General features: G+C 35.2%; 2 protein-coding genes across 26 annotated transcripts in view; both read right to left on the reverse strand.

Annotated features, from left to right (window-relative positions):
• Positions 1-25104, reverse strand: part of LOC141378159 (uncharacterized) — a 416515-nt gene that overhangs the window by 327972 nt on the left and 63439 nt on the right. The window lies entirely within an intron of this gene.
• Positions 1-25104, reverse strand: part of triob (trio Rho guanine nucleotide exchange factor b) — a 252209-nt gene that overhangs the window by 122089 nt on the left and 105016 nt on the right. For all 25 annotated transcript variants that reach the window (XR_012391967.1, XR_012391966.1, XR_012391965.1 and 22 more), the window contains 5 exons: positions 20497-20688; positions 17854-17985; positions 15741-15971; positions 6550-6672; positions 3160-3351 (listed from right to left, as the gene is read on the reverse strand). Coding sequence is in view for 13 of the 25 variants with exons in the window: in XM_073925797.1 (XP_073781898.1) it covers positions 3160-3351; positions 6550-6672; positions 15741-15971; positions 17854-17985; positions 20497-20688 (870 nt within the window). In the remaining 12 variants the exon portion in view is untranslated. The remainder of the gene's footprint in view (positions 1-3159; positions 3352-6549; positions 6673-15740; positions 15972-17853; positions 17986-20496; positions 20689-25104) is intronic.

Raw genomic sequence — 25104 nt, forward strand, 5'->3', positions numbered from 1 at the left:
TTCTAGCATGAATTAGCATGTTGTTAGCATGATTCTAGCATGAATTAGCATGTTGTTAGCATGATTCTAGCATGAATTAGCATGTGACTAGCATGATTCTAGCATGAATTAGCATGTTGTTAGCATGCTTCTAGCATGAATTAGCATATTGTTAGCATGATTCTAGCATGAATTAGCATGTTGTAAGCATGCTTCTAGCATGAATTAGCATGTTACTAGCATGATTCTAGCATGAATTAGCATGTTGTTAGCATGATTCTAGCATGAATTAGCATGTGACTAGCATGATTCTAGCATGAATTAGCATGCTGTTAGCATAATTCTAGTATGAATTAACATGTAAATAGCATGATTCTAGCATGACTTAGCATGTAACTAGCATGATTCTAGCATGAATAAGCATGTTCTTAGCATGATGGATAGATAGATAGATAGATAGATAGATAGATAGATAGATAGATAGATAGATAGATAGATAGATAGATAGATAGATAGATAGATAGATAGATAGATAGATAGATAGATAGATAGATAGATAGATGGTGTGCGAGCATGAGTCAAACAAGCCAACCCCCGCCTCTCTACGATGTTCTGATGCTGAGATATAGCTGGTGCCATATCGTTGCTAGGTTAGTCTGTTTTGTTGCTATAGAGTTGATTGACAGCTTAGACTGATGATGTATCAAAGCTTCTTGCCAGTATGAACAGTTAAAAACAACCCCCATGTCTCTATCACACTGCAGCATGACAATATCAGTCTGAACCTCTTTAATGGCAGTCTATGGGACAGTTGCTAGGGTGCAGTATCTGGTTGTTAGGGTGTGGCTAGAAAGTTAAAAGGCCATAAGTGATTGGCTGCTGGCTAGACTGAGTTAAATGAGCTCAGCCATTAGTCTGTAGGACAGTTTGATGCAGAGTTATGAGCTCACAAAGTTTGATCCCATGTAAAGTCAATGAGAGTCTTTTGCAATGGAAGTCTATGGGACGGTTTCTAGGGTCCAAAAGTGGTTGCTAGGGCGTGGCCAGAAAGTTTAAAGGTGATCAGTCATTGGCAGTTTGATAGTCTGAGTTAAATGAGCCCAGTTAGAAGTCTGTGTGACATTCTGATGCGCAGTTATGAGGTCACAAAGTTTGATCCAATGTTACGTCTATGGGATTTTCCCGACGGTCCCGGGACGTTTTTCGGGAAACCGAAAGTCGTATCAGTCGGAAAGGATATAGCAACTCGAGTCAGAATAGTTCGGAGGTTTGACCCAAGTTTGATGGTCATAGCTTAAATGGCCTAGGAGGAGATAGAGTTTAATTTTTAGTCTCAGAAGAAGAATAATATAGAAAAATAATAAGTTTAATAGGATAACAGTAGTCTGGCTTGCTACACAAGCCAGCCTAATAAAGTCTTTTTATGAGGGCAGACAAACAAAACAGAAACATATCTAAGCAATAAACCAATAGATAAAATATGACCATTTAAACAAATACCATTTAATCCAAAATAGACAAATGCACAAATATGACAAGACAATAAAAGCCAGACGGACTTTGGCTGCCACCGAACTGCTGGTGTTGTTGTTTCCTGTGAGCGGCCTTCTTCTCTTGTGAGCTCACAGGATTAGCCATCTGCCTGTGTTGGCATGCCGGTAAGTATATCTCCTGAAACAGCAGGCCATGCGCCTTGCTTCCACACCTCCCCATTGTCTTTTTTCCACCTCCACCTTTCTTTACCTTCCTCTTTTCTCCAAAACTTCAGCCTTAAACACACCCTGAGAATCAAAGATGGCTGCACAAGCCAGCCTGCTACAGATAGCAGATGGCTAACATTATGTCATATTGAGATATCAAAGAGAGTGTGGTTTGCTCATTTGAGGTATGTTATGAATCATGTATATGCCGTCTACTCCTTATCATGATTGTTTGTGTAATACAGATAAACCAAGAAGAAAGTTTTGAATTTAGAAGCAGATTTGGGCTGTAAAAAATGCTAAATGCTAATGCTAACTGTCCAGATCACACACTGCAAAAAAGAACCATCATGTGTGACATTAATGAAGGATTTAAAAAGAAACAGACTAGGGAAAAAAAAATCAATTATTTGTCTGTGCAGTAAGATTATACTTGGTAATATGTGTTGAAATAAGAAAACGTACCTACACTTTAGTAAAATGACTAAATTAGTGAAGTGACTTAATGCTAAAATGACTAAAAGTAAAGAAAAAAATACCCTAAATAACTAAACTTACACTATTCCAAGCAGTGTATTTAGTCTAATTATCCTAAAACTAGATTGTTAATTGATTTTTAAACAGCTTTTCTTACTTTGTTTGAAAGTGTCTTAAGACTAGATTTACTCGAGAATTCTTCTTAATTTAAGAATTGAGATTAAATGTTCTGTCCTAAATTCAGCCAAAGTATTTAAGCTTAAAACAAGATTATTGTGTCAGTTGAATCAGGGTAACATAATACTTACTTTCCACAATTATTTTTTTTTAATTAAGGGCTCTATTTTGACGATCCATGCACAAAATCTTAAGCGCAGGGCAAAAAAAGCATTAAGGGCTTGTTAGAATCCACTTTTGCCATTTTAAGGATGGAAAAATCCGCTTTGCGCCGTGGCGCATGGTCTAACAGGGTTGAGCTTATTCTCTTAATGAGTTAAAGGTGTGTTTTAAGAATAAACCAATGACAGTCTCATCTCCCATTCCCTTTAAGAGTCATTTGCGTCGCGCCATAGCGCATTTGGTATTTACATGGCGGACTTTGTAAGTGGAAAAACTAAATGCTTCACTAGAGAGAAAACAGTTAAACCGATCATCTGCAGCGTTAGAATGAGAGAATGAGCCTCCTCATTCCTTAATTTCACTTTCGTGGATAGATAAGCACCTGATAGAAACAGGTATGATTGTCTGAATGCTGGATAAAACCAATAAACAGCAGCGAGTAGAGTTTCTGGTTCAAGATCAAATCCACATTTTTATTATTATTGTTTCTTTATATAAGTTTTTTTTGATTCATTGTATTTGAAGCCTGTTTGAAAACCACTACATCAACACTTTCTAAACTTGTGTTTTCTGCTACATCATATTCAGGAATCATGTCAAGTGGAACACAAGAGAAACCTGCATATATCCACACCCATTTGTGTGCCTTTTTCCATAGATTTACCTCTTTGCTGTGTGTATGGAAGGCCACAGACATGTCGAGCAGGACTTTGCGCTGTTCAACGCGCCTTACAAAGTCCTGGATACGGTCCTCCAGCTGATGAGCAGCCTGGTAAATCTCCTCGGGGTCACACTCGCCCGTCTGAGCCAGCTGCTCCGCCGCCTCCAGCAGTTTGTCTGCATTGGTGTAGGTATTCTGGGACACATGCAGACGTTTTGCATAATATGCATTTGACCAGTTTCTTGCACAGTCTGTCTAGTTTTTATTCTGGGAGAAGTACTTAAATTGTCTTGTTTCTAGTCCAAATATAAATAATAATAATAATAATAATAATAATAATAATAATAATAAAAGAAAAAGAAAAACTAAATCAACAAGCATTTTGTAGACAAGTAAAAAATATAGAGTTGTTTTCAGAAATAATTTGTCATTTTTCTTAAAATGATCTTGCTTTTGTTTTGAAATGCAGTTTCTTTATTGTTATAAGGAATAATGCCATAAGACATAAGAAAACAAGACCACATTTTTTTCTTACCTATAAAATGTTTTTCGATTTAAGAATATTTACATATTTGGACTAGAAGCAAACTCTAAGTAAGATTTTTTTGTTTTGCAATGTAGGCAGCTAGTCAGAGATGAGTAGTCAAACCGAACTTTCTATGAAGTTAATGCTTATAATGAATCACAAGTCCATTAATAAATATTTATAATCATTCTATAAATGTATTTACAAAGACTTAACAAGCATTCTGGGTAACACTTTATAATAATGGTCCATCAGTTAATGTATTCACTAAAATGAACAAACTATTAGTAAGACATTGAATACAGTATTTATTCATGTTTGTTAACATTAGTAAATGTTACTTTAGTTAATGCATCGTGAGTTCACATGCATTTATCTTATGTTAACAAGCACAACTTTGGAATTTAGTAATGCATTTAATGTTGAACTATGATTAATAATTGCTTTACAAAATTATGCATGCTTAGTTAGTGCTAGTAAATATATTAACTAACATTAACTATGGGACCATTATTCTAAAGTGTTACTGCATACTGTATTATAATGACAGTTACAGCTACATAATCATAATATTATAATAGTGTTATTGATTCTTATTACTTAACGTCATCAATAAGGCATTTATGAAGGTTATTAATTGTATGACCTAGAATAAGCATTTATAAGGCATAAATTATTACCAAATGTTTATTTGAAAAAAAAAAATATATATATTATATATATATATATGACTTACAAAGAAGTCTATTACACTGTAAAAATGCTGTAAAATTGACAGTATTACGGCCAATTTTGGTCTACTGTAAACTAACAATTACAATGTTAATACTGTAAAAATTGCAAATAATACTATAAAAATTGCCAGTAATATTGTAAAACTTACAAGAGCACTGTAAACTAACAATTACAATTGTGTTGTAAAACTACAGCACATTTGTAATTGTTAATTTACAGTACGGTTGTAAATTTTGCCAGTAATACTGTAAAAATTGCAAGTAATCCTGTAAAAATTGCCAGTAATATTGTAAAACTTACAAGAGCACTGTAAACTAACAATTACAATTGTGTTGTAAAACTACAGCACATTTGTAATTGTTAATTTACAGTACGGTTGTAAATTTTGCCAGTAATACTGTAAAAATTGCAAGTAATCCTGTAAAAATTGCCAGTAATACTGTAAAATTGACAAGTGCGCTGTAAATTAACAATTACAATTGTGTTGTAAAACTACAGCACTGTTATTATTGTTAATTAACAGTATGTATGGAAATTTTTGCCAGTAATACTGTAAAATTGCAAGTTATACTGTAAAATGTACAAGTGTGCTATGAATTAACAATTACAATTGTGTTGCAAAACTACAGCACAGTTGTAATTGTTAATTTACAGCACGCTTGTAAATTTTGCCATGGATACTGTAAAAATTGCAATACTAAAATTGCTAGTAATACTGTACTATTTACAAGTGCACTGTAATCTAACAATTGCAATTATGTTATAAAACTACAGCACAGTGGCGACGCAGTGACGCAGTAGGTAGTGCTGTCACCTCACAGAAAGAAGGTCGCTGTTTCGAGCCTCGGCTGGGTCAGTTGGCATTTCTGTGTGGAGTTTGCATGTTCTCCCCGTGGTCGCGTGGGTTTCCTCAGAGTCCTCCGGTTTCCCCACAGTCCAAATACATGCGGTACAGGTGAATTGGGTAGGCTAAATTGTCCGTAGTGTATGAGTGTGAATGAGTGTGTGTTTCCAAGAGATGGTTTGCGGCTAGAAAGGCATCCACTGCGTAAAAACATGCTGGATAAGTTGGCGGTTCATTCCGTTTTGGCGACCCCAGATTAATAAAGGAACTAAGCCGAAAAGAAAATGAATGACTGAATGAATGAACTACAGCACAGTTGTAATTGTTAATTTACAGTGCGCTTGTAAATTTTACCAGTATTACTATAAAAATTGACAGTAGTACTGTAAAATGTATAGGTGCACTGTAAACTAACAATTACAATTGTGATGTAAAACTACAGCACAGTTGTAATTGTTCATTAACAGTGCTCTTGTAAATTTTGCCAGTAATATTGTAAAAGTTGCAAGTATTACTGTAAAAATTGCCAGTAAGGCGGTAAAATTTACAAGTGCACTTTAAATTAACAATTACAATTGTGCTGTACAACTTCTGCACAGTTGTAAATGTTAATACATTTTGCTAGTAATACTGTAAAAAATTGCCAGTAATACTGTAATATTTACAAGAGTACTGTAAATTAATAAATACAACTGTGTTGTAAAACTACAGCACAGTTGTAATTGTTAATTTACAGTACATTTGTAAAATTTGACAGTAGTACTGTAAAATTTGCAAGAGCACTGTAAACTTACAATTGCAATTATGTTGTAAAACTACAGCACAGTTGTAAATATTAATTTACAATGTGCTTGTAAATTTTGCAAGTAATACTGTAAAAATTGCAAGTAATACTGTAAAATTAAAAAGAGCACTAAAATTTATAATTATAATTGTGTTGTAAAACTAGAGCACAGTTGTAATTGTTAATTTACAGTCCACTTGTAAATTGTACACATAAATTTACAGCATTTTTCTTTATGTGAACATTAACAATAAATACAATCACGATCGACTAATTAATCCTTATAAAATATTGTATAATGGAATATGAACATGTATATTAAAAAAATAAATGCATCACTTATAAGTATTATTAACTCTGCAGCTATAACTGTCATTATAATACAGTATACGGTTTGTTACGTCTTTATAGATACATTTTGTAAATAATTAAAAACAGTTGTAATTCACTAAAAAGCATGAGCTTCATAGAAAGCGTTCATAGAAACCGGAGTTTTCTTCTTACCTGAGCCACCTCTTCAAAGTCCTCATGGCGTTTCTGTAATGCTCGAGCTCTGTGCAGGGACTTCCCCACTCCTGTGTGCTTACTCAGAAACGCCTCTCCGTGGTTTTCAATCCAATCTAGAACCTGCGTGAGCAGACAATTACAATGAGGAATGTTACTAAAAACTGCTAGGAGGGTCAAAATAACCACATCTCACAAAATATATTAAAAGATCGTAAATGAGAATCAAATAATACACTGATTCAGAATTTCAGGTGTGGACCATGTTTACTGTGAGACAGAGGGAATGAAAAAGAAAATCAAGTTGTAAAATGTAATTTAGTAAACCCTTGACTGCAAATAAATTACTTGCAGCCTTACTGTTTTTGTCCTGTTTTTAGTATAAATATCCAACAATACTTAATTCAATCAGCATTTTCTATGAGGAAAAAAAAACATTGTCTTCAAAAGATATTTCAAAATTAAGTGATATTTTCCTTAAAACAAGCAAAATAATCTGCCAATGCGGTGAGAAATAAATCGTACATCAAAGTGAAAACAAGATAATTTTGCTTACCCCATTGGCAGATTATTTTACTTGATTTAACGAAAATCTCAATTAATTTTGACTCTTATTTTGTTTTCTAAAAATTGTTTCTTGAATTAAGATTTGCTTAAATATTTAGACAAGAAACAAGACAAATACTCAGAGTAAGAAGAGCTTCTTTTATTTATTTGTTTGTTTGTTTGTTTGTTTGTTTGTTTGTTTGTTTGTTTGTTTGTTTGTTTGTTTGTTTGCAGTGTACGATGGGACCATGGAGCAGAAGTCCAGTATTGTTGGGTATGGGTATATTTTTAGGGAACAGACAATTTCTTTTATGACAAAAATCATTAGGATATTAAATAAAGATCGTGTTTCTTAAATACTTTTTTTCCCCATATAAATATATCAAGACTCACTTGTTGATTAATAATAAGCATTGCTAAGAATTTTATTTGGACAACTTTAAAGAATTTTCTCAGTATTTTGAATTTTTCAGCCCTCAAGATTTGTGGTATATTCATAGGTGAACATTGTTTTCCTTATTGAGTCTTTTCTATGAAGTAAACTGGTGCAAACATAGAGAAAAGAGTGTTTTTACGGGTGGTTTGTCAAGCTCACTCACCTGTGTGAAGCACAGAACTGCTCATTGTTTTATCTTGAGATATGTAGTGGTTTTAAGAATGTGTCTGGTGCAAATGCAAACTGGTGCAAGTGTTGGTTAAATTGTTTTAGGGCTGCACAATATTGAAAAAATATGACATTGCAATATTGTTTTGCTGCAATATACAGGGCTCAGCATAATTGAGCACACCCCATTTTGAAAACTATTATTTTTATCAATTTCCCAGTGAATATAGGAAATATATAATAGTGCATTTGAGCAAAACAGATTTAATAAACAGATATATTTATTAAAACAATCTTTTAAATGAAATTTAATTCAATTCAAGCAAAATATTGTAAAAAAAAATACAACCTACAAAATGTAAAAAAACAAATCATTTTTTGCTTTTCTTTATTTTTTACTCTTTTTAATATTTGTATTTAATATTTTTCTATAACATATAAATTTGGATGTACTAGATTTTGTGCCGTTATCATAAGTTATTTTGTTAGATAACCTTTTGGTCATTTGGTATTTCTGTGTGGAGTTTGCATGTTCTCCCAGTGTTCGCTTGGGTTTCCTCCGGGTGCTCCAGTTTCCCCCACAGTCCAAAGACATGCGCTATAGGTGAATTGAATAAGCTAAAATGGGCGTAGTGTATGAGTGTGAATGCAAGATTGTATGGGTGTTTCCCAGTGATGGGCTGCGGCTGGAAGGGCATCATTCCCCTGTGGCAACCCCTGATTAATAAGGGACCAAGCCGAAAAGAAAATGAATGAATAAATGAAAAAATAAATTGTTATATTTATTGAAAAATAAACACAAGTTAATTGGAGGGGGGTTGGAGGGGTGTATAGGGTGGTTCGCCTAGCGTGCCATTTAAACTAGAACTGCCACGGATCATAAACAGACACAAAAACATTTGTACTTTTTGCTGCTTGTTCAAACTACTTATTGAAAACAACACAATTATTAATTTTTTTTTTTTTTTAAACAACTTTGTTTTATGTTCAATTCACTTACATTTGTTAAAAAAAACGATTGTTAACTTAATTGATTTATTTTGGAACAACATGAAGGATTTGTGTGGAACCCTACATTTTTTGACAGTGTATATTTAAGCTGCATTTCTGGTTTAACACCAGCAGGGGGCACTTGAAATCAGCGGGAGTCACTGCGACAGCTCAACACCTCTATACACATCAGCACCATACACGCAGTGAGGTCATCCTGCAGATTAAACAAGCAACACTGCTGTCTGCTCTGATGGGGGTTTCCAAGAGAGTACAATAATTGCGTTCATTAGGGATATTTGACTAATAAGGTAGCATCTTCTCTAGAGCAAGATTTGAATACATATACAAGACTTTCCTATAAAACATATTTGAAAAAGTATATATTAAATGATTTATTGAAACCCGCAAGATGGATCCAAGTTGAAAAGCTTTGTACCTGCCTCGAAGACGCCACAGCTCACTGTGAAACACATTTGAGTCTCCTTCTCATGCATATTTCATTATGCCACCTTTGATCTGACACACACAGAAACATTCAGAGCTGTGCGCGCGTGTGTGTGTGTGTGTGTGTGGGGGCATCTGTCCACACATGTGCGAGTGTGTGATTAGGAGGAATCATTTGTTGTGCAGATGTTGAAGGCTCTTATGTCACATGACTGTTTTCTGATGTCTGGAAGGTTTAGTGGTCCCCTATGCCTGCATCATTTTATGGGGCAAACCCTCAACATAATGAGGCTGCTGAACACGGTTGCCATGACGACTGATACTGAATGCGTCTGAGTTCAAAAAAAAAAAAAAGAGAAAAAAAATAAGTGGGAACAGTGTGGGACAGGCTGCGTGCGAGAGAGTAAAAGGGATTGCGAGAGGAGCAACTTGCTGGATCTGCGGATGGCTGAATTTGTATGTTAATTAATTCCTGTTTCTATAGAAATGTAAGACAATACATTTGGTAAAAGTTAAGCACATGAACAAAAAGCTATATAACAGAACCATGAAAGTATAGTTCTTATAATGGGATTAAAGCACAAATGCTATGCAATAGGCCTATGCGATTAATCAAATCACAATCGCAATATGAAGCGTTGTGATAATTAATCACAAGAGGCTGCAATATCTAATATATATTATGTATTATTTAATTTTCCCCGCCCAGAGCAAATGTGTGTGTGATAGTCTTACTAGTCAATTAAGTGAACACACTTCTGTTCTGCTCAATCAGAATTGCACAACCGAACTACGCCCACAATGAAAAAAAAAGAACAAACAGAAAAGTGCTGACAAGTGAGATAATGGTGTCTGCTTCTTCAGAAGCATTAATAGACCAATTGATATCAAAGAAATAACAATTAGAAATTTCCACCAAATCGCACAGCTCTACTATGCACTGTTATTATTACTTTATGATGTCATTTTATAATTAAATAAATAAATAAATAATTAATTAGTTGATTAATTAATTAAAAGAAAGAATGAATGAAAGAAAGACAGTATTTAAAATAAAGTGGTTTAAATAAATAAAGTGAATAAAATGAATGAATAAAAATAAATAAAGAAATAAAGAAATAAAGTAATTAAAATAAAATAAATACATAAATAAAGTAATTGAAATTATCAAACAAACAAATAAATAAAAACTAAATTAAAATAAATAAATAAATAAAGTCAATAAAATAAAAATTAATAAATACAGTAATTAAAATAAACAAACAAAAAATAAACAAACAATCACATAAATGAATGAATAAATAAATACAAATAAATTAATTAATAATTAAAATAAAGTAATACAAATAAATAAATAATGTATTAAACAAATAAATTAATTAAAATAAATACATAAATAAGTACATAAAGAAAGAAAGAAAGAAAGACAGACAGAAAGAAAGAAAGAAAGAAAGAAAGAAAGAAAGAAAGAAAGAAAGAAAGAAAGAAAGAAAGAAAGAAAGAAAGAAAGAAAGAAAGAAAGAAAGAAAAAGAAATTAAAAGTACATAAAATGAATGAACTATATAAATAATGCTATTAAAATAAACAAATGAACAAATAAAAACATAAAGAAAGAAAGAAACTGAAGTAAAGCACTTAAAATAAAGTAATTAAAATAAATAAAAAAATAAAGTTATTAAAATTAACAAACAAACAAACAAACAAACAAAAAAACAAATAAATAAATAAATAAAGGGTTTACTTCATTTTTTACTTATAATTAATGTGTACCAACAGTGTACTTAAGAAAGTAATGGGTTATAAAAGGTAACTACAAAAGGTAGGTTTAAGCATTTTGCCTAGTTATTACTCAATTATATGTCACCTATAAAACAGAACGGTAATAAGTGTGACCAAAATTTTAGTAGAATAACAGCGTAAAAATTTGGAATGAAAGCACTATACTTTTAATGATTTAAAGGAGCAGATCTAAAGTCTGTTATATTCTGTTCTCTGCAGTGAACGTGTTCAAATGCTACCATTTTTTCCATAACTATATTTACAGAAAAACAAGACATTCAACCAGATGCACCCCATCTATAAACAGGAATTGCTTTAGTTACTAAATAATTGTATTCAACTTGGTTAATTGTAAATTGTCATTGATTTTTGCTTGTGGCAAGGATAAATTAACAGCAGTCATTACTCCAGGTTTTAGTGTCACATGGCTTTTCTAGTAATTATTATTATTATTATTATTATTATTATTATTATTATTATTATTATTATTTTATTATGATGAAAATAATAATAATAATAATAATAATAATAATAATAATAATAAGTGAATAAAGATGAATAAAGGGACTAAATAAACAAAAAGCAGAAGGAAATATAAATTAATAATAATAATAATAATAATAATAATAATAATAATACATGAATAAAGATGAATAAAGGGACTAAATAAACAAAAAGCAGACAGAAATATAAATACATTAATAATAATAATAATAATAATAATAATAATAATCATAATAATAATAATAATAATAATAATAAATGTTATTATTATCATTATTATTATTATTATTATTATTATTATTATTATTATTATTATTATTATTATTATTAATATTATTATTATTGATTAGAAAAGTTGTGCTGCTTAATATTTGTAAGAACACTTCTTCTAGAAACAATTATTTAAAGAACAGCATTAAATTGAAACATAAAACTTCTGTAAAGTTGTAAAATATATGTTTTTTATCAACTGCTGTTGTATAAAGAACAACTTTATTAATTTGTCTTTTGACAAAGAGCAAGAAAAAAAAGAAGAAAATCACTGCTAGTAGAAAGCAAAATTTAGCAGGAACAGCCATGTGTGGGGTGATACTTGTAAGAAGTGGGTGAGAGTGAACTGAAAAAAATAAATAAATACAAATCTGTCCCGCACAGATGTCTACCGCAGTGTCCTGACACTTCATACATTCTGCATTTCTCATTCTACATTTCTCATTTAGTGATATGTTTAGTATAGTATTTATTCTAGACTTGATTTAATACCAACAAAAGAAAATTAAAGGAAAATAAATAATTTTATGCATTTTAACAGTATTTCAAGGTAGAAATAATAACTGATCTAACTTAATTAAAAAATATTTTTACACTAATTATGTAAAGCAGGGGTGCCAAACTGTACATTTTAATTCCAACCCTGCTTCAACACAACTGTAGGTTTCAAACAAAACTGAAGGACTCGATTATTTTGATCAGGTGTGTTTAAATAGGGGTTAAATGTAACTGTACAGACCTGTGGCCCTCCATGAGTTTGACAACTGTAATGTAAATGCATGAATACCTCAAAATCAATCATTTGAGCATCTCTTTTACTGTTAATGCTGATCCTCCCATTCTTCAGGTTTTTATCAGAGTAAAAAATCCAGTGCAAGTCGCAAACTCAAAGAAACTCAGCTTACAATTGTTTTTTTCTTTCTTTAAATCAACATGTTCTTGCACTGTAACATATAGGTGGAATGCATTTAACAATGTCAAAACACTCATATGTAACAGTGTAAAGTGAAAGTGCACATTAGTGGAAGAATTAAAAAAAGTGTTGCTTTTAACATTGACCAACAACATGGACTAAATTAAAACTGTAAGACTGAATACACCAACTTGAGAATAACTTTGTTTTATATTATAAATGATAGATTATAAACATGGCTTGACATTGACTTTTTTGATTCCCAGCCACTGGGGCAAGTAGATTTCTAACGTTACTAGCCACTTGAAATGTTCACAAGCCACAATTTTGTTGCTTGGAGAATATATTTTGTATTAATAAATGTGACTTTGACATGCTAAAATGACTTGGTTTAGATGCTGTGTTGTCCACATGCCTTCTCATTTATTTCACAGTTTGTGTGAGTTGTGTGTGAGCTTGCTCACTGTGCATGAGCAAATGGGTTGTGTTGCATTGCAGTTGGTTTTTATTTCACATGGCTTTTTTAGATCTGAAAATTAAGGATTTACCAAATTTATCTCTGACCACATCAAAAAGAAATAATTATTTCTTAGCCACACATTTTAAATGTGTCAAAACAAGCAAATTTATAGCTGTATATAATATAAACTATATTAACAAAATAAGGGCCTACTCACACTATGCCATCCGTACCGTGCCCAGGCCCGTTTCCCGGATCGTTTGAGAAGTGTGAGTGCGCTGAATCGGGCTCAAGCACGGTTCACTTGGCTGACCCTGGCCCGGTTGGAAGAGGTGTGCCTGAGCGCGGTTCACTTGGGCTTTGGCGCGGTACGCTTGTGTGTGAGTGCAAAACGCGCCAAAGCCCAAAACTGAAAGCGATACGTGACTTTTAAGGGACTGTTTCATATGGATTTATTAATCATTCTTACTGTTCAGTGAACGCAAACTGCCGTCGTTTATTAAAGACGCAAACTCCTCATTTCATGACAGCTGCAGGGCTTCAGCAGACCTCCTCATTCCTTCAGCACGAGAACTTTATGATTGTTTATGAGCGCCAAAAGTGGCGGATCTGTTCGGCGAAATATCTGACTGCGTGTCCCCGCATCCATAAGGACTGTTTGGCGAAATATTTGACGGCATATCAAACGACTGAAACGATATAACTAGAGAAATCTCCACTGTGCTGCTGAGTGAGAGAGCGCTTCTCACTGAACAGCCCAGCAGCGATGACGTAAGCGTGCCGAAGCCTGTTTGTGGTGTGAGCGCGGGCCGTCGGGGGAGACGGGAGGGGGACAAGCGTGCTTTGGCCCGGTTCGAGGCAACTGTACCTAGTGTGTGTACGGCCTAACTGTAAGCAAAAGAAAGCAGGTAAAAACATACCACAAGTGATAATGAAAGGATGAACACGTGCCTGAGAATAATTAAAACGAAAGCAGAACCGATCGCACCAGTCGCTTTTTAAGTCGCGCGCATTACATCACCTGTGCGAGTAATCATCCTCTCATAAGGTATTTCACCTTAATTTGCTTGCGAACACAGTTATTTTTGTCAGTCGTGCTGCTTCTTGATTCTAAGATCAAATTTGCATGCATATTGGGCCTTGCTTATTGTCGAACCCTGCTTTAAGAAAACTACAATGTAAAAATGATTTCCAGCCTGCCAAAGTGGCTAGTGGGAGCGGCTGTTTTACCCACCAAAGCTGAAATCTACCCGCATTTGGCGGGTTGGCGGGTGTTAATGTAAAGCCCTGATTATAAGGCTATTTATTGTATCCTGGTGTATAGTGTTTTTAAATGGTATTTAAAGGGTCACGAAACACCAAAACACATCTTTTTAGCTGTTGACAGTCCTATATGTGTCCCACACTGCTAAAAACACTATTAGGACACCTATATTTCACTAAAAAGTGTAAATTGGTTGTTTTTGCGTTATTTCAAGGAAATTCGTACTTCCGGATTGAAACGAATTTTTGAAGCTGCGTCACGACCATGACATAATAGCGTGTATTCCAGCGTGCAGACTGGACATCTGTGCCAGAGTGTGTCTTATTACGTCTTACAGTGTGATGCATTAATGCATGAGTAAGGCTTGGTTCAAACCGACCAGCGCGCTCTATTGTGCAACTTCATTAATATTCATTACTGTCACAGTGTTTAGACGACGTTGTGTTGGCAAATCAAGCATGAGGTGTTGCTTTTATAGTTTACTGCAGTTAAGTTTTGTTTTCATTTTCTCTCTGTGAGAGCTCATCTGGAGTCACGTGTGTATTAAAAGTGTACGCGACGCGCGACAACAATAACTTACATGTCTAAGGAGGATTATTGTTTACCTGAGAGCTGTTCTCATCTGCAAACGCTGAGACCCGGATTCGCTTGTAGTCTTCTCTTAATAAAGACGCGGCTCTAGTTGCTGGTGATTGTCCTGTCTCTACAGGACTCTGCTCTTTGTTTATTCAGTTTGTTCGTATCAAACTAAGTTAACTATTGCACCGAGTGTAAACATGTTAGCACCACAACCAAACTTTAACCTCGTGTAGGATTTTCACCGCATTTTGTGACCGGAATAACACAGGCGGCATTCTGACGCTACCTGCCGTGTGCATCTAAGTTTCCGGGAAATGCGGAAGGTTTTTTTCTCTCATTCGCTGTGCGGTATAAAACATTGCATGAAAAATACACGCTTAGAGCAGTTCCTCGAATCAAATATCTTGTTTGCCGTGAGGGGCATGAATGAATTCCCTGAATGAAAGAGCCAAACTGCAGTTAAAGTCCAACATTTAATAATTTGGCAAATAATTCAACTACAGATGTCCATGTAGGTTAAACACCATCACTTTCTCCTGTGTGTGTATTTTGACTCTGAAACTCGCGCGTGCCCAAATTGACACTCCCACACCCTCCCACTTTAGTTCCTCCGACACTCCCCCTAAACAGAGCTGGACACGCCCACTTTTCTGACTTTTTCCAAAGTAGAGGTGTGAAAACACCCTGCTGAAATGAGGGCATTTCATGGCCCTTTAAGTGTATTTTTGTTTCCAATGTAAACTGAATCAAACCAAAAACCTTGACCAGAGAATCATAATACAAACCGAATCATCAATTTTGAGAACATCCCACCCATTTTAAAAATTGTCTGACCTGCTGAACGTCCTGTTGGAAGACGCAAAGCTGCAGCCGTTGGTGGAGACGGAGTTTGCGGTGTTGCCAGATGTTCTCCAACTGCCTCTGGTGATGCAGAACCTCATGAATGATATCCAGAACGTGATGAACAGCCTTGGAGTAGTTAGCCGAGGAAGTCAGCGAATCAGCACTGCCCGGGGTCAAAGGGCGCTGGAGCTTATCTAGCAGGGCTTTGCCATCCTGACTTACCTGAGGATAAACACATAACACACACATCAAGATATGCTTTGAAGACGAAATTCCTACTTTGATTAAATAACTAAAATATATACCATAAAAGGATACATGATGCAGGCTGCAGGGATGTTTTAAATTGGCCACAATTCTCTCTGTGAAATCTTATTTTGACATATATTTTGGGAAAATGCTTTGAAAGAAAACTCAACATTACACTCAAATTTGCTACCCTTTCATTATATTGGTGGCCGTTCTTGCCTCATTGACTACCATTATATTGAAGTGTTTTTAATGCAAAGTCATGACACCATATTCTGGCTAAAATGTGAATCGTGATTTTTTTTGCTAAAAATCTAGATCACAATTTCCTTACGATTCTTTAGATGTAAAATAAAGGTTAATATGAGTAGGCTATTTTTATTGTTAATTCTGAAACATATCGTCACTTTGGAATTATAAGGTTCTATCTGCGTTCTGAATTGTTACACCTGACTCAGGGATGTAACAGTGAGGGAGACGACAAGGTGAAGTATAACCAAAAAGAAGATTTATTTAACTTAATTGAAATAATATAATCAAAATATCAGTATCAGCATGTTTAATCAGTGTGAAATGCAAGTGTATGGATGGATGCAGTGAATGTTGTCAGGGATAGTGTATGGATGCGAAACAAAACATAACGCCCAAATTGGAGCGCAGCTCTGGCCAACTGCCAAGTGAATGGACAGCGGCCCTGACAAGCTCTCTGTCTGGGTTTAATTAAGGGCGCTGACCAGCATCAGGTGCGCTAAAGGCACGCCCCCAATCTAGAATCAAACCAAACACATCTGTGTCTGCGTCTGAAACCGCCTACTACTCAGTAGGTACTGCATTTGAATTTAAACGTACTACTCGGCTGTTAGAAAAGTACGTTCTATACAGTATGAATGTGAAAAGTATGAATGGAATTCGGACGTACGACATACGCCATTTTGTCATGGTCACGTGACCCACCTGCGTCAGTTGCGTCGCCTCACTTCCATTCATGAATTCTCTCACGGAACATTATGGGATAGCGCAGCGTGCATGGGATGAGCACTTCAGAATCTCGCCGGAAGTAGTAAGTCATCCGGGTACTTCTCGCCTACTGATTTTCAAATTCTATGAATTCGGACATACTACTCGGCTTGCATACGGATTTTAGCGTACTATATAGTATGGAAGTATGCGGTTTCGGACGCAGCCATAGAAACACAAAACAACGCAGTCCTAACATGAATGATTTTGAGATATTGATCTTCAAAGTTTTTGCAATCCATAAAACAAACAGTATGTGTGCAACATTTGTTTTTTTTTTAGAAAGTCTTAAAATGTAAACAATAAGTTGTCATTCAATAAGAATATGTCAATAACTTAATTTTGACAAAACTGCCAGATAAAACCTTACAATTCTAAAGTTACGACATGGTAAAACAACAATAATAATATTAGGCCTATGTGTAGGTTTACTGTTGCCTAAAATGCTAAATTTTGTACAGTCATTATGGCGGACTTGAACAGACTTTCAATATGTCCTGGTTGTTAATTCACAGTAAAATTATGACATCTGAATACAACTATTCATAGTTATAAAGTTGAAATTTTATGTTTAAGACATGTGCTTGTCAATTGTCATTGACAATGAAGGAGCCATTTGTTTATTTAATTTAAAGGTTTGTGTTTGTGTCTAGATTTCTTTTTAATTTGGAGATTTGCACCCCCTGCAGGCCAGAGGAAGCTAAAAAAGGCCTGGGTGTGGCCTACTGGAGAAGGGCCTGCTGGAAGCACATGGTCTTTAGACCTTACCTTTAGTTTTTGATGGCCAAAGTCATTTGATTTTGTTTATATTCTTGTAAAGAACATGAGAGATTCGTACTTCAGAATAAGCAGCAGTGATGTGTTCATAGAGACCCTGGTGGTGGTGAATGGTGTCTTCCAGGTCCTGTAGCTCAGAAGGAAGTTCGCCTTCTCCACAGGCCTTACACCATGAGTCCATGTTGCTCATATACTAGAAAACAGACAATAATATTCTGTTATTGATTATCTTAAAAAGGGCAATATACATTTGTGTTCTTTTACTCTATACATGAATAATTATACAATAAGTCAATATAAAAATGCTGTTAGAAGGCCAACTCTATAACAATTTGTACATTTTTTTGTCTATGATGCTGGCAACAGATAATAAGTGGACAAAAAGAGAAAGATACAGTAAAGAAAGATCAAATGAATGGATTTCATTCATCTATGAGCAGAAAACAATCATATCAGCACTAAATACTCTATGGAAATGTACTGAACAACAAACAAACAATGACAAACAATCAAAACACAAGGTAAACATCCCTGCTATTTGCAGATTTAATTCTGGAGGAATAAAGTGAATACTAATAATGACATTTTCTCATAAACATGTTTATGTTTAACTGACCATGTCCCCAAAAACATAGTATTATCTCCCATAGTGTAAGAATGACCAGCATTACCCATGAATAAAATACATTATTTATTTTAAATTAAATGATGTTCTCTTTTCAAAATAAAATAAGAAAAATGGAAGAAGTTGAATGATTATGATTATGGCTCGATGTGTTTTGGAAAAGAATGTCATATGGACACTCGCCTTAACCCTAGAAAACTGTGTTATTATGTGTTATTATAAGTTTGAGGTTGGACAGCTTGTTTAACATGAATAGTACGAATACATAATGTTTTTTAGAATCCTAATGTTTGCATTTCCATTGGATTCCATTTGGTTTAAAACCAAATGTAATCCAAATCTTTGTTAAAACCAGTATGTCATTGTTTAAAATCTAAGAAGGCCTACGGCTGCATGCATACACACATACTTGTATAAATGTTTTATGAGGACTCTCCACAGTTGTCATGTATTTTATACTGTAAACTGCTTTTAAAACTCAACTCTCACAAGAAACCTCTTGCAAATTTTAACCCCAACCCTAACCCTGTTAAGTATAATTTTAAGCATTTTGAATTACAAGGACATGCCTTATCTTAAAGGGATAATTCACCCAAAATTTAAGTTACTCGCCATTTACTCATCCTCAAGTGACTTCATGACTTTATGAGTTTCTATTTTCTGTTGAACACTAATGAAGATATTTCGAAAAATTTAAGAAACCTGTAACCATTGACTTCCACAGTAGGCAAAACAAATACTATAAGTCAGTAGTTACAGGTTTTCATCTTTTTTTGTTCTTTTTTTTTTGTTAAAAAAAAAAAAAGAAACTCTAACAAGTTTGTGACAAGTAAAAGGATTGTAAATTATGACAATGTCAGTTTTGGGTAAACTGTCCCTTTAATAGAGTGCAACTAGGCCAGGGCTGCTCAATCCTGTTCCTGGAGATCTAGGCTGTTTCTCAATTCCAAGAACGCAGAGAACGGACTTGCGTTCTTGTGGAGACCGGTCTAGCCAGGTATCCTCGGAAGAACGAACTCAAGAGATCGCGAGGGCAGAGAATGCGTCCTTTGAGAAATGGGATGCTGCGTTCTTCCTGATGGTCATGTGACCTTCACGCGTTTTAAATGGAAATTATTTAAACATTACAGCCTTCATACAACGATTTATTGTTTCCCCCCTCTTCAAAATATATACTTTGCATAAAAACATTATATACTCTGCACAATATAAATAATACGAATTTTAATACGAATTTCAGCAAACAAACACCCTTAATTTGTTTATTCCTTTATTAAGATATTCGTGTTAATGTTTACTTTCACCATTTCATTTAGGGAAACTCCTGAGGTAAATAAGTGATATCTCTGAACTTTAATAATAAATCTAAATAAAATGCAGCGCTTCCCACCTCCGGTCGCAATGACTTCTGGGACTTCCAGAGCAAGTTTGGTGCTCAAGTCTGCATCAGTGCGTCCTCGATATCAAGATCACATCCGGGAAGTTTCACGCGCCCTCCGTACTTGCGGTCTTGAGTATTGGAACTGAACTTAGGCAGCTGATGATGACGTTGCACGAGAACACGCGGACGCAAGACCGCTGAAGAACGCATATTGAGAAACAGCCCTACCTTCCTGCAAAACACAGCTCTCACCCTGATCAAACACACCTGAACCAATTAATTAGGTCCTGAACAGCACTTGATAATTACAGGCAGGTGTGTTTGAAATGGGTAGCAACTGAAATCTACAGGAAAGTAGATCTTCATGAACAGGGTTGAGCACCCCTGAACTAGGCAATACCCATGTCATTACACAAATTTGTGTCCTTATAAACCATAGAAACAAGTCAAATTAACACAATTATTTCTAATTTGAAAGCTGTTATCACACCTATATAGAATAAATATAATTTTACTCAAAACCATACCTAAAACATCCAGTAAATCAACCTGAGAATTTATCTCTTATCTTTTCACCACAGCTTTAATTTTATAGATTTTATCTCATAACTCTCATTGTTAATCATTTGAAAAACATTATCCATTTGTTTGTTTGTTCATCCAGTGTATCAGAAGATATGGTAACACATGAGCCTCACCTGGTCAGTTTTCTGGTGGAAGTTGGCAGACATTTCCAACAGTGTACTTCTCTCGTCCAGTGCAGCGGCGAATGCTTTCCACTCTTGCTCCAGCTGACCTGAGATCTGCTGAATCTGCTGTGTCGCATAGTGACCTGACTCCAGCAGCCTGTTCCCCACTGACATAATCCGACTGATGTTCACATACACATTCTGCAAAACACCAAAAACAAAGGTATGTATTTACTAGGGATGTCTCGATCAGGTTTTTTTGCCCTCGAGTCGGAATCATTTGATTTTGAGAATCTACCAATCCTGAAACCCGATCTGAGACATCTATAATACATGAAAACAATAATTTAAAAAAAGAGTGAAGAAACAGATCCAGGATGTTCCTTATTTTTTTATTTAATTCACCTTATTTTAACATTCAACAACTCTGTTAATAAAACAGAACAGTTCTGTAAGGTAGCATTAACAATCAAGTAATAAATAACAAATTCTTCACTTTTGGATTTTAGTGCTAAAAAAAAAAATCGAATATAATAATAGATAGCACGATTAGAGTCCTGATCGGGAGGTAACGTCTGATTCCGATTGAGTCTGAAACCGCGTGATCGGGTCCGATTTCCGATAAGGTGATCGGATCTGGACATCCGTAGTATTTACTGCATCACTGAATGCTTCTTTTGTAAAGTATGTGATATCGGCAAAGCAAAAAACAAACCAATACAATGCTACAGATCTTAAAATGCTTTTTTTAATATATTATTGACAACACCGTTGACGAATTGCTGAAATGACATGCTATTTCCACAAACCATTAAAATAAAAGCATATACTATTAATCAACATTCATTCATTCATTTTCTTTTCGGCTTAGTCCTTTTATTAATCTGAGGTTGACACAGCTGAATGAACCGCCAATTTATCCAGCACATGTTTAACACAGCAGATGCCCTTCCACCTGCAACCCATCTCTGGGAAACTTCCATACACACTCATACACTACGGACAATTTAGCCTACCCAATTCACCTATATACCGCATGTCTTTGGACTGTGGGGGAAACCGGAGCACCCGGAAGAAAACCTACGCGAATGCAGGGAGAACATGCAAACTCCACACAAAAACGCCAACTGACCCAGCCGAGGCTCGAACCAGCGACATTGTTGCTGTGAGGCGACAGCACTACCTACTGCATAGCCTCTATTAATCAAAAGAAAATTAATAATAATTATTACAATATAAAAAAACAAAACAAGTGTCATTTTTCATATATAAAATGTTTATAGTTTATATAAACTATAGTTTATACTAAAGTTTATAGTTTTCTGATTGAAGTAATGGGCAAAATATTAATATTTGGCATAAACAACAACATGGATACATTCAATAGTAAATGTTAAAATAATTAAAATTCTCAATTGAAATAAGTTTGTTGTATTTGTTTATTTATATTAAAAGATACTTTCTGATTTATTGTTTTCTATATAGGGCGAGGCAGTGGCGCAGTAGGTGGTGCTGTCGCCTTACAGCAAGAAGCTCGCTGGGTCGCTGGTTTGAACCTCGGCTCATTTGGCGTTTCTGTGTGGAGTTTGCATGTTCTCCCTGCCTTCGTGTGGGTTTCCTCCGGGTGCTCCGGTTTCCCCCACAGTCCAAAGATGTGCGGTACAGGTGAATTGGGTTGGCTAAATTGTATGAGCGTGTGTGGGGATGTTTCCCAGAGATGGGTTGCGGCTGGAAGGGTATCCGCTGCGTAAAAACTTGCTGGATAAGTTGGCGGTTCATTCCGCTGTGGCGACCCCGGATTAATAAATGGACTAAGCCGACAAGAAAATGAATGTTTTCTTTATAGTAGTTTGTCGTTTTCAACATATTTCAAAGACTTTCAGTCAGAAGTTATAAATTTTTGCCAATTTCGTTCACTTTTTTTGCATACTCGATTTACAGTAAAATACAATTTACAACAAAAATATAAAAATCCTACAATGTGACATTTTAATTTATTATGTTCAACAAGTTAGTTAGTAATTTTCAGCTAATTCTTTTCATTTAGAAGTTATAAGAAGTGATTTTTGCCAGCTTAGTTCCCTTTTTGCACGTTCAACTTACAGTAAAATACCATTGACAATAAAAATATATGAAAAATACAAAATATTTAACTTTATAAGGCCTAAAAAAGCTCCACCTTATTTCATTATAACATAAAGTGTGGGTTACACCTGCTAAAACAATCAGAGAAAATATCTGTTTTCATGATCAGTAATTACGGATAGAAATCGCTCATACTAATATGCTTTACATACTTTACAGCGTGTGTTCTGTAATATTATGGGAGTGTCTGAAGTGAATGTGTGTTCTTAAGGGAACTAAAGTCTAGTGCATGAGAGCGGCAGAGCTCTGGTTACCATGCTGTTTTCTCACATGGGGCTAATTACACAGCCCAGAGGCATTCAAAAGGGTACAGGATCAATACACAGAGAGCTGTCAGATGAAAACCTGATGGGGGTTTGGCATCGGCCTGTGTGCAATAATAAACTCCAGCAGTAATGCCCGTGCACGTGAAAACCTGGAGCAATAACAGTCACATGCATATGCAAACGCACAAACAACCTAGTTCTAACAAACTTCAATAAGCGACGGGTGCACCATTTAATGGTGACTAATTCAATCCTTTTTAATTAATAATACTGTAAGTCTACCAATTTTAGAAGCTTATAAGTATATATGTTCTGTATGTGTATCAGCATATTTGCAAATATCAAACTTTAATTTTTCAAATACAAAAACTTTAACAAAACAGTTTAGAACAACAATAAATATTTGTATGAGTATTTAGGAATATTCTGTATTGAAAATATGACTTTTTTAAATATGATTTTTAACTGTCTTTGCCTGCTAAATTATAAATTCAGCTTCAATTATTATGAACTTATCAAACTTTATGTTGCTTATAAAAAAAAAAATCTATTTATTTGTTATACAAAGTTTAACTTTGTACATATTTTAGCCAGTTTGACTGATGTGAGGGGCGAGGCAGTGGCGCAGTAGGTAGTGCTGTCGCCTCACAGCAAGAAGGTCGCAGGGTCACTGGTTCGAACCTCGAGTCAGTTGTTGTTTCTGTGTGGAGTTTGCATGTTCTCCCTTCCTTCGCGTGGGTTTCCTCAGTGTGCTCCAGTTTCCTCCACAGTCCAACGACATGCGGTACAGGTGAATTGGGTAGGCTATATTGTCCGTAGTGTATGTGTGTGTGGATGAATCCAAGAGATGGGTTGCGGCTGGAAGGGCATCCGCTGCGTAAAAACTTGCTGGATAAGTTGGCGGTTCATTCCGCTGTGGCGACCCCGGATTAATAAAGGGACTAAGCCGACAAGAAAATTAATGAATGACTGATGTGAGTTAAGATGACTAGAAAAGTTAAATTGATTCAACTAAAAAAATTTATTTATTTCGTAAATTTTAATTTAATTTAATTCTAAAATGAGGTTGAAATTAACATTTGCATTAAAGATTTACATCCACTAGCCACTTCATTAGGTACACCTGTCCAACTGATTGTTTATCCAAATTTCTACTCAGCCAATCACATGGCAGCAACTCAATGCATTTGAGCATGTAGAAATGATCAAGACGATCTGCTTCAGTTCAAACCGAGCATCAGAATGGGGGAAAAGGTGATTTTGAACATGGCATAGTTGTTGGTGCCAGACGAGCTGGTCTAAGTATTTCAGAAACAGCTGATCTACTGGTATTTTCACGCACATCCATCTCTAGAGTTTACAGAAAATGATCTGAAAAAGAGAGAATTTCCAGTGAACGGCAGTTCTGTGGGCGCAAATGCCTTGCTAATGCCAGAGGTCAGAAGAGAATGGCCAGACCGATTCAAGCTGATAGAAAGGCAACAGTAACTCAAATAACCACTTTTTACAACTGAGGTATGCAGAAGAGCATCTCTGAACGCACAACACGTCCAACCTTGAGGCAGATGGGCTACAGCAGCAGAAGACCACACCAGGTGCCACTCCTGTCAGCTAAGAACAGGAAACTGAGGCTACAGTTCACACAGGCTCACCAAAATTAAACAATATAAGACTGGAAAAATGTTGCCTGGTTTGATGAGTCTCGATTTCTGCTGCGACATTCGAGTGGTAGGGTCAGAATTTGACATCAACAACAGGATGAATCCATCCTGCCTTGTATCAACAGTTCAGGCTGGTGGTGGTGGTGTAATAGTGGCTACTTCTGAAAGCTACTTCCAGCAGGATAACGTACCATGTCATAAAGTGCAAATCATCTTAGATGGTTTCTTGAACATCACAATGAGTTCAGTGTACTCAAATGGCCTCCACAGTCACCAGAACTTAATCCAATAGAGCACCTTTGGGATGTGCTGGAACAGGATATTTGCATCATGGATGTGCAGCCGACAAATCTGCAGCAACTGCATAATGCTATCATGTCAATACGGACCAAAATCTCTGAGGAATATTTCCAGTACCTTGTAGAATCTATGCCATTAAGGATTAAGGCAGTTTTAAAGGCAAAAAGAGGTCCAACCTGGTACTAGCAAGGTAAATAAAGTGTCCGGTGAGTGTATTTTTCTGCATTATTTGTCATTTCAGTTCA

The sequence above is a fragment of the Danio rerio genome, chromosome 16, assembly GCF_049306965.1.
Source record: "Danio rerio strain Tuebingen ecotype United States chromosome 16, GRCz12tu, whole genome shotgun sequence".
In the NCBI taxonomy this organism is placed as follows: domain Eukaryota; kingdom Metazoa; phylum Chordata; class Actinopteri; order Cypriniformes; family Danionidae; genus Danio; species Danio rerio.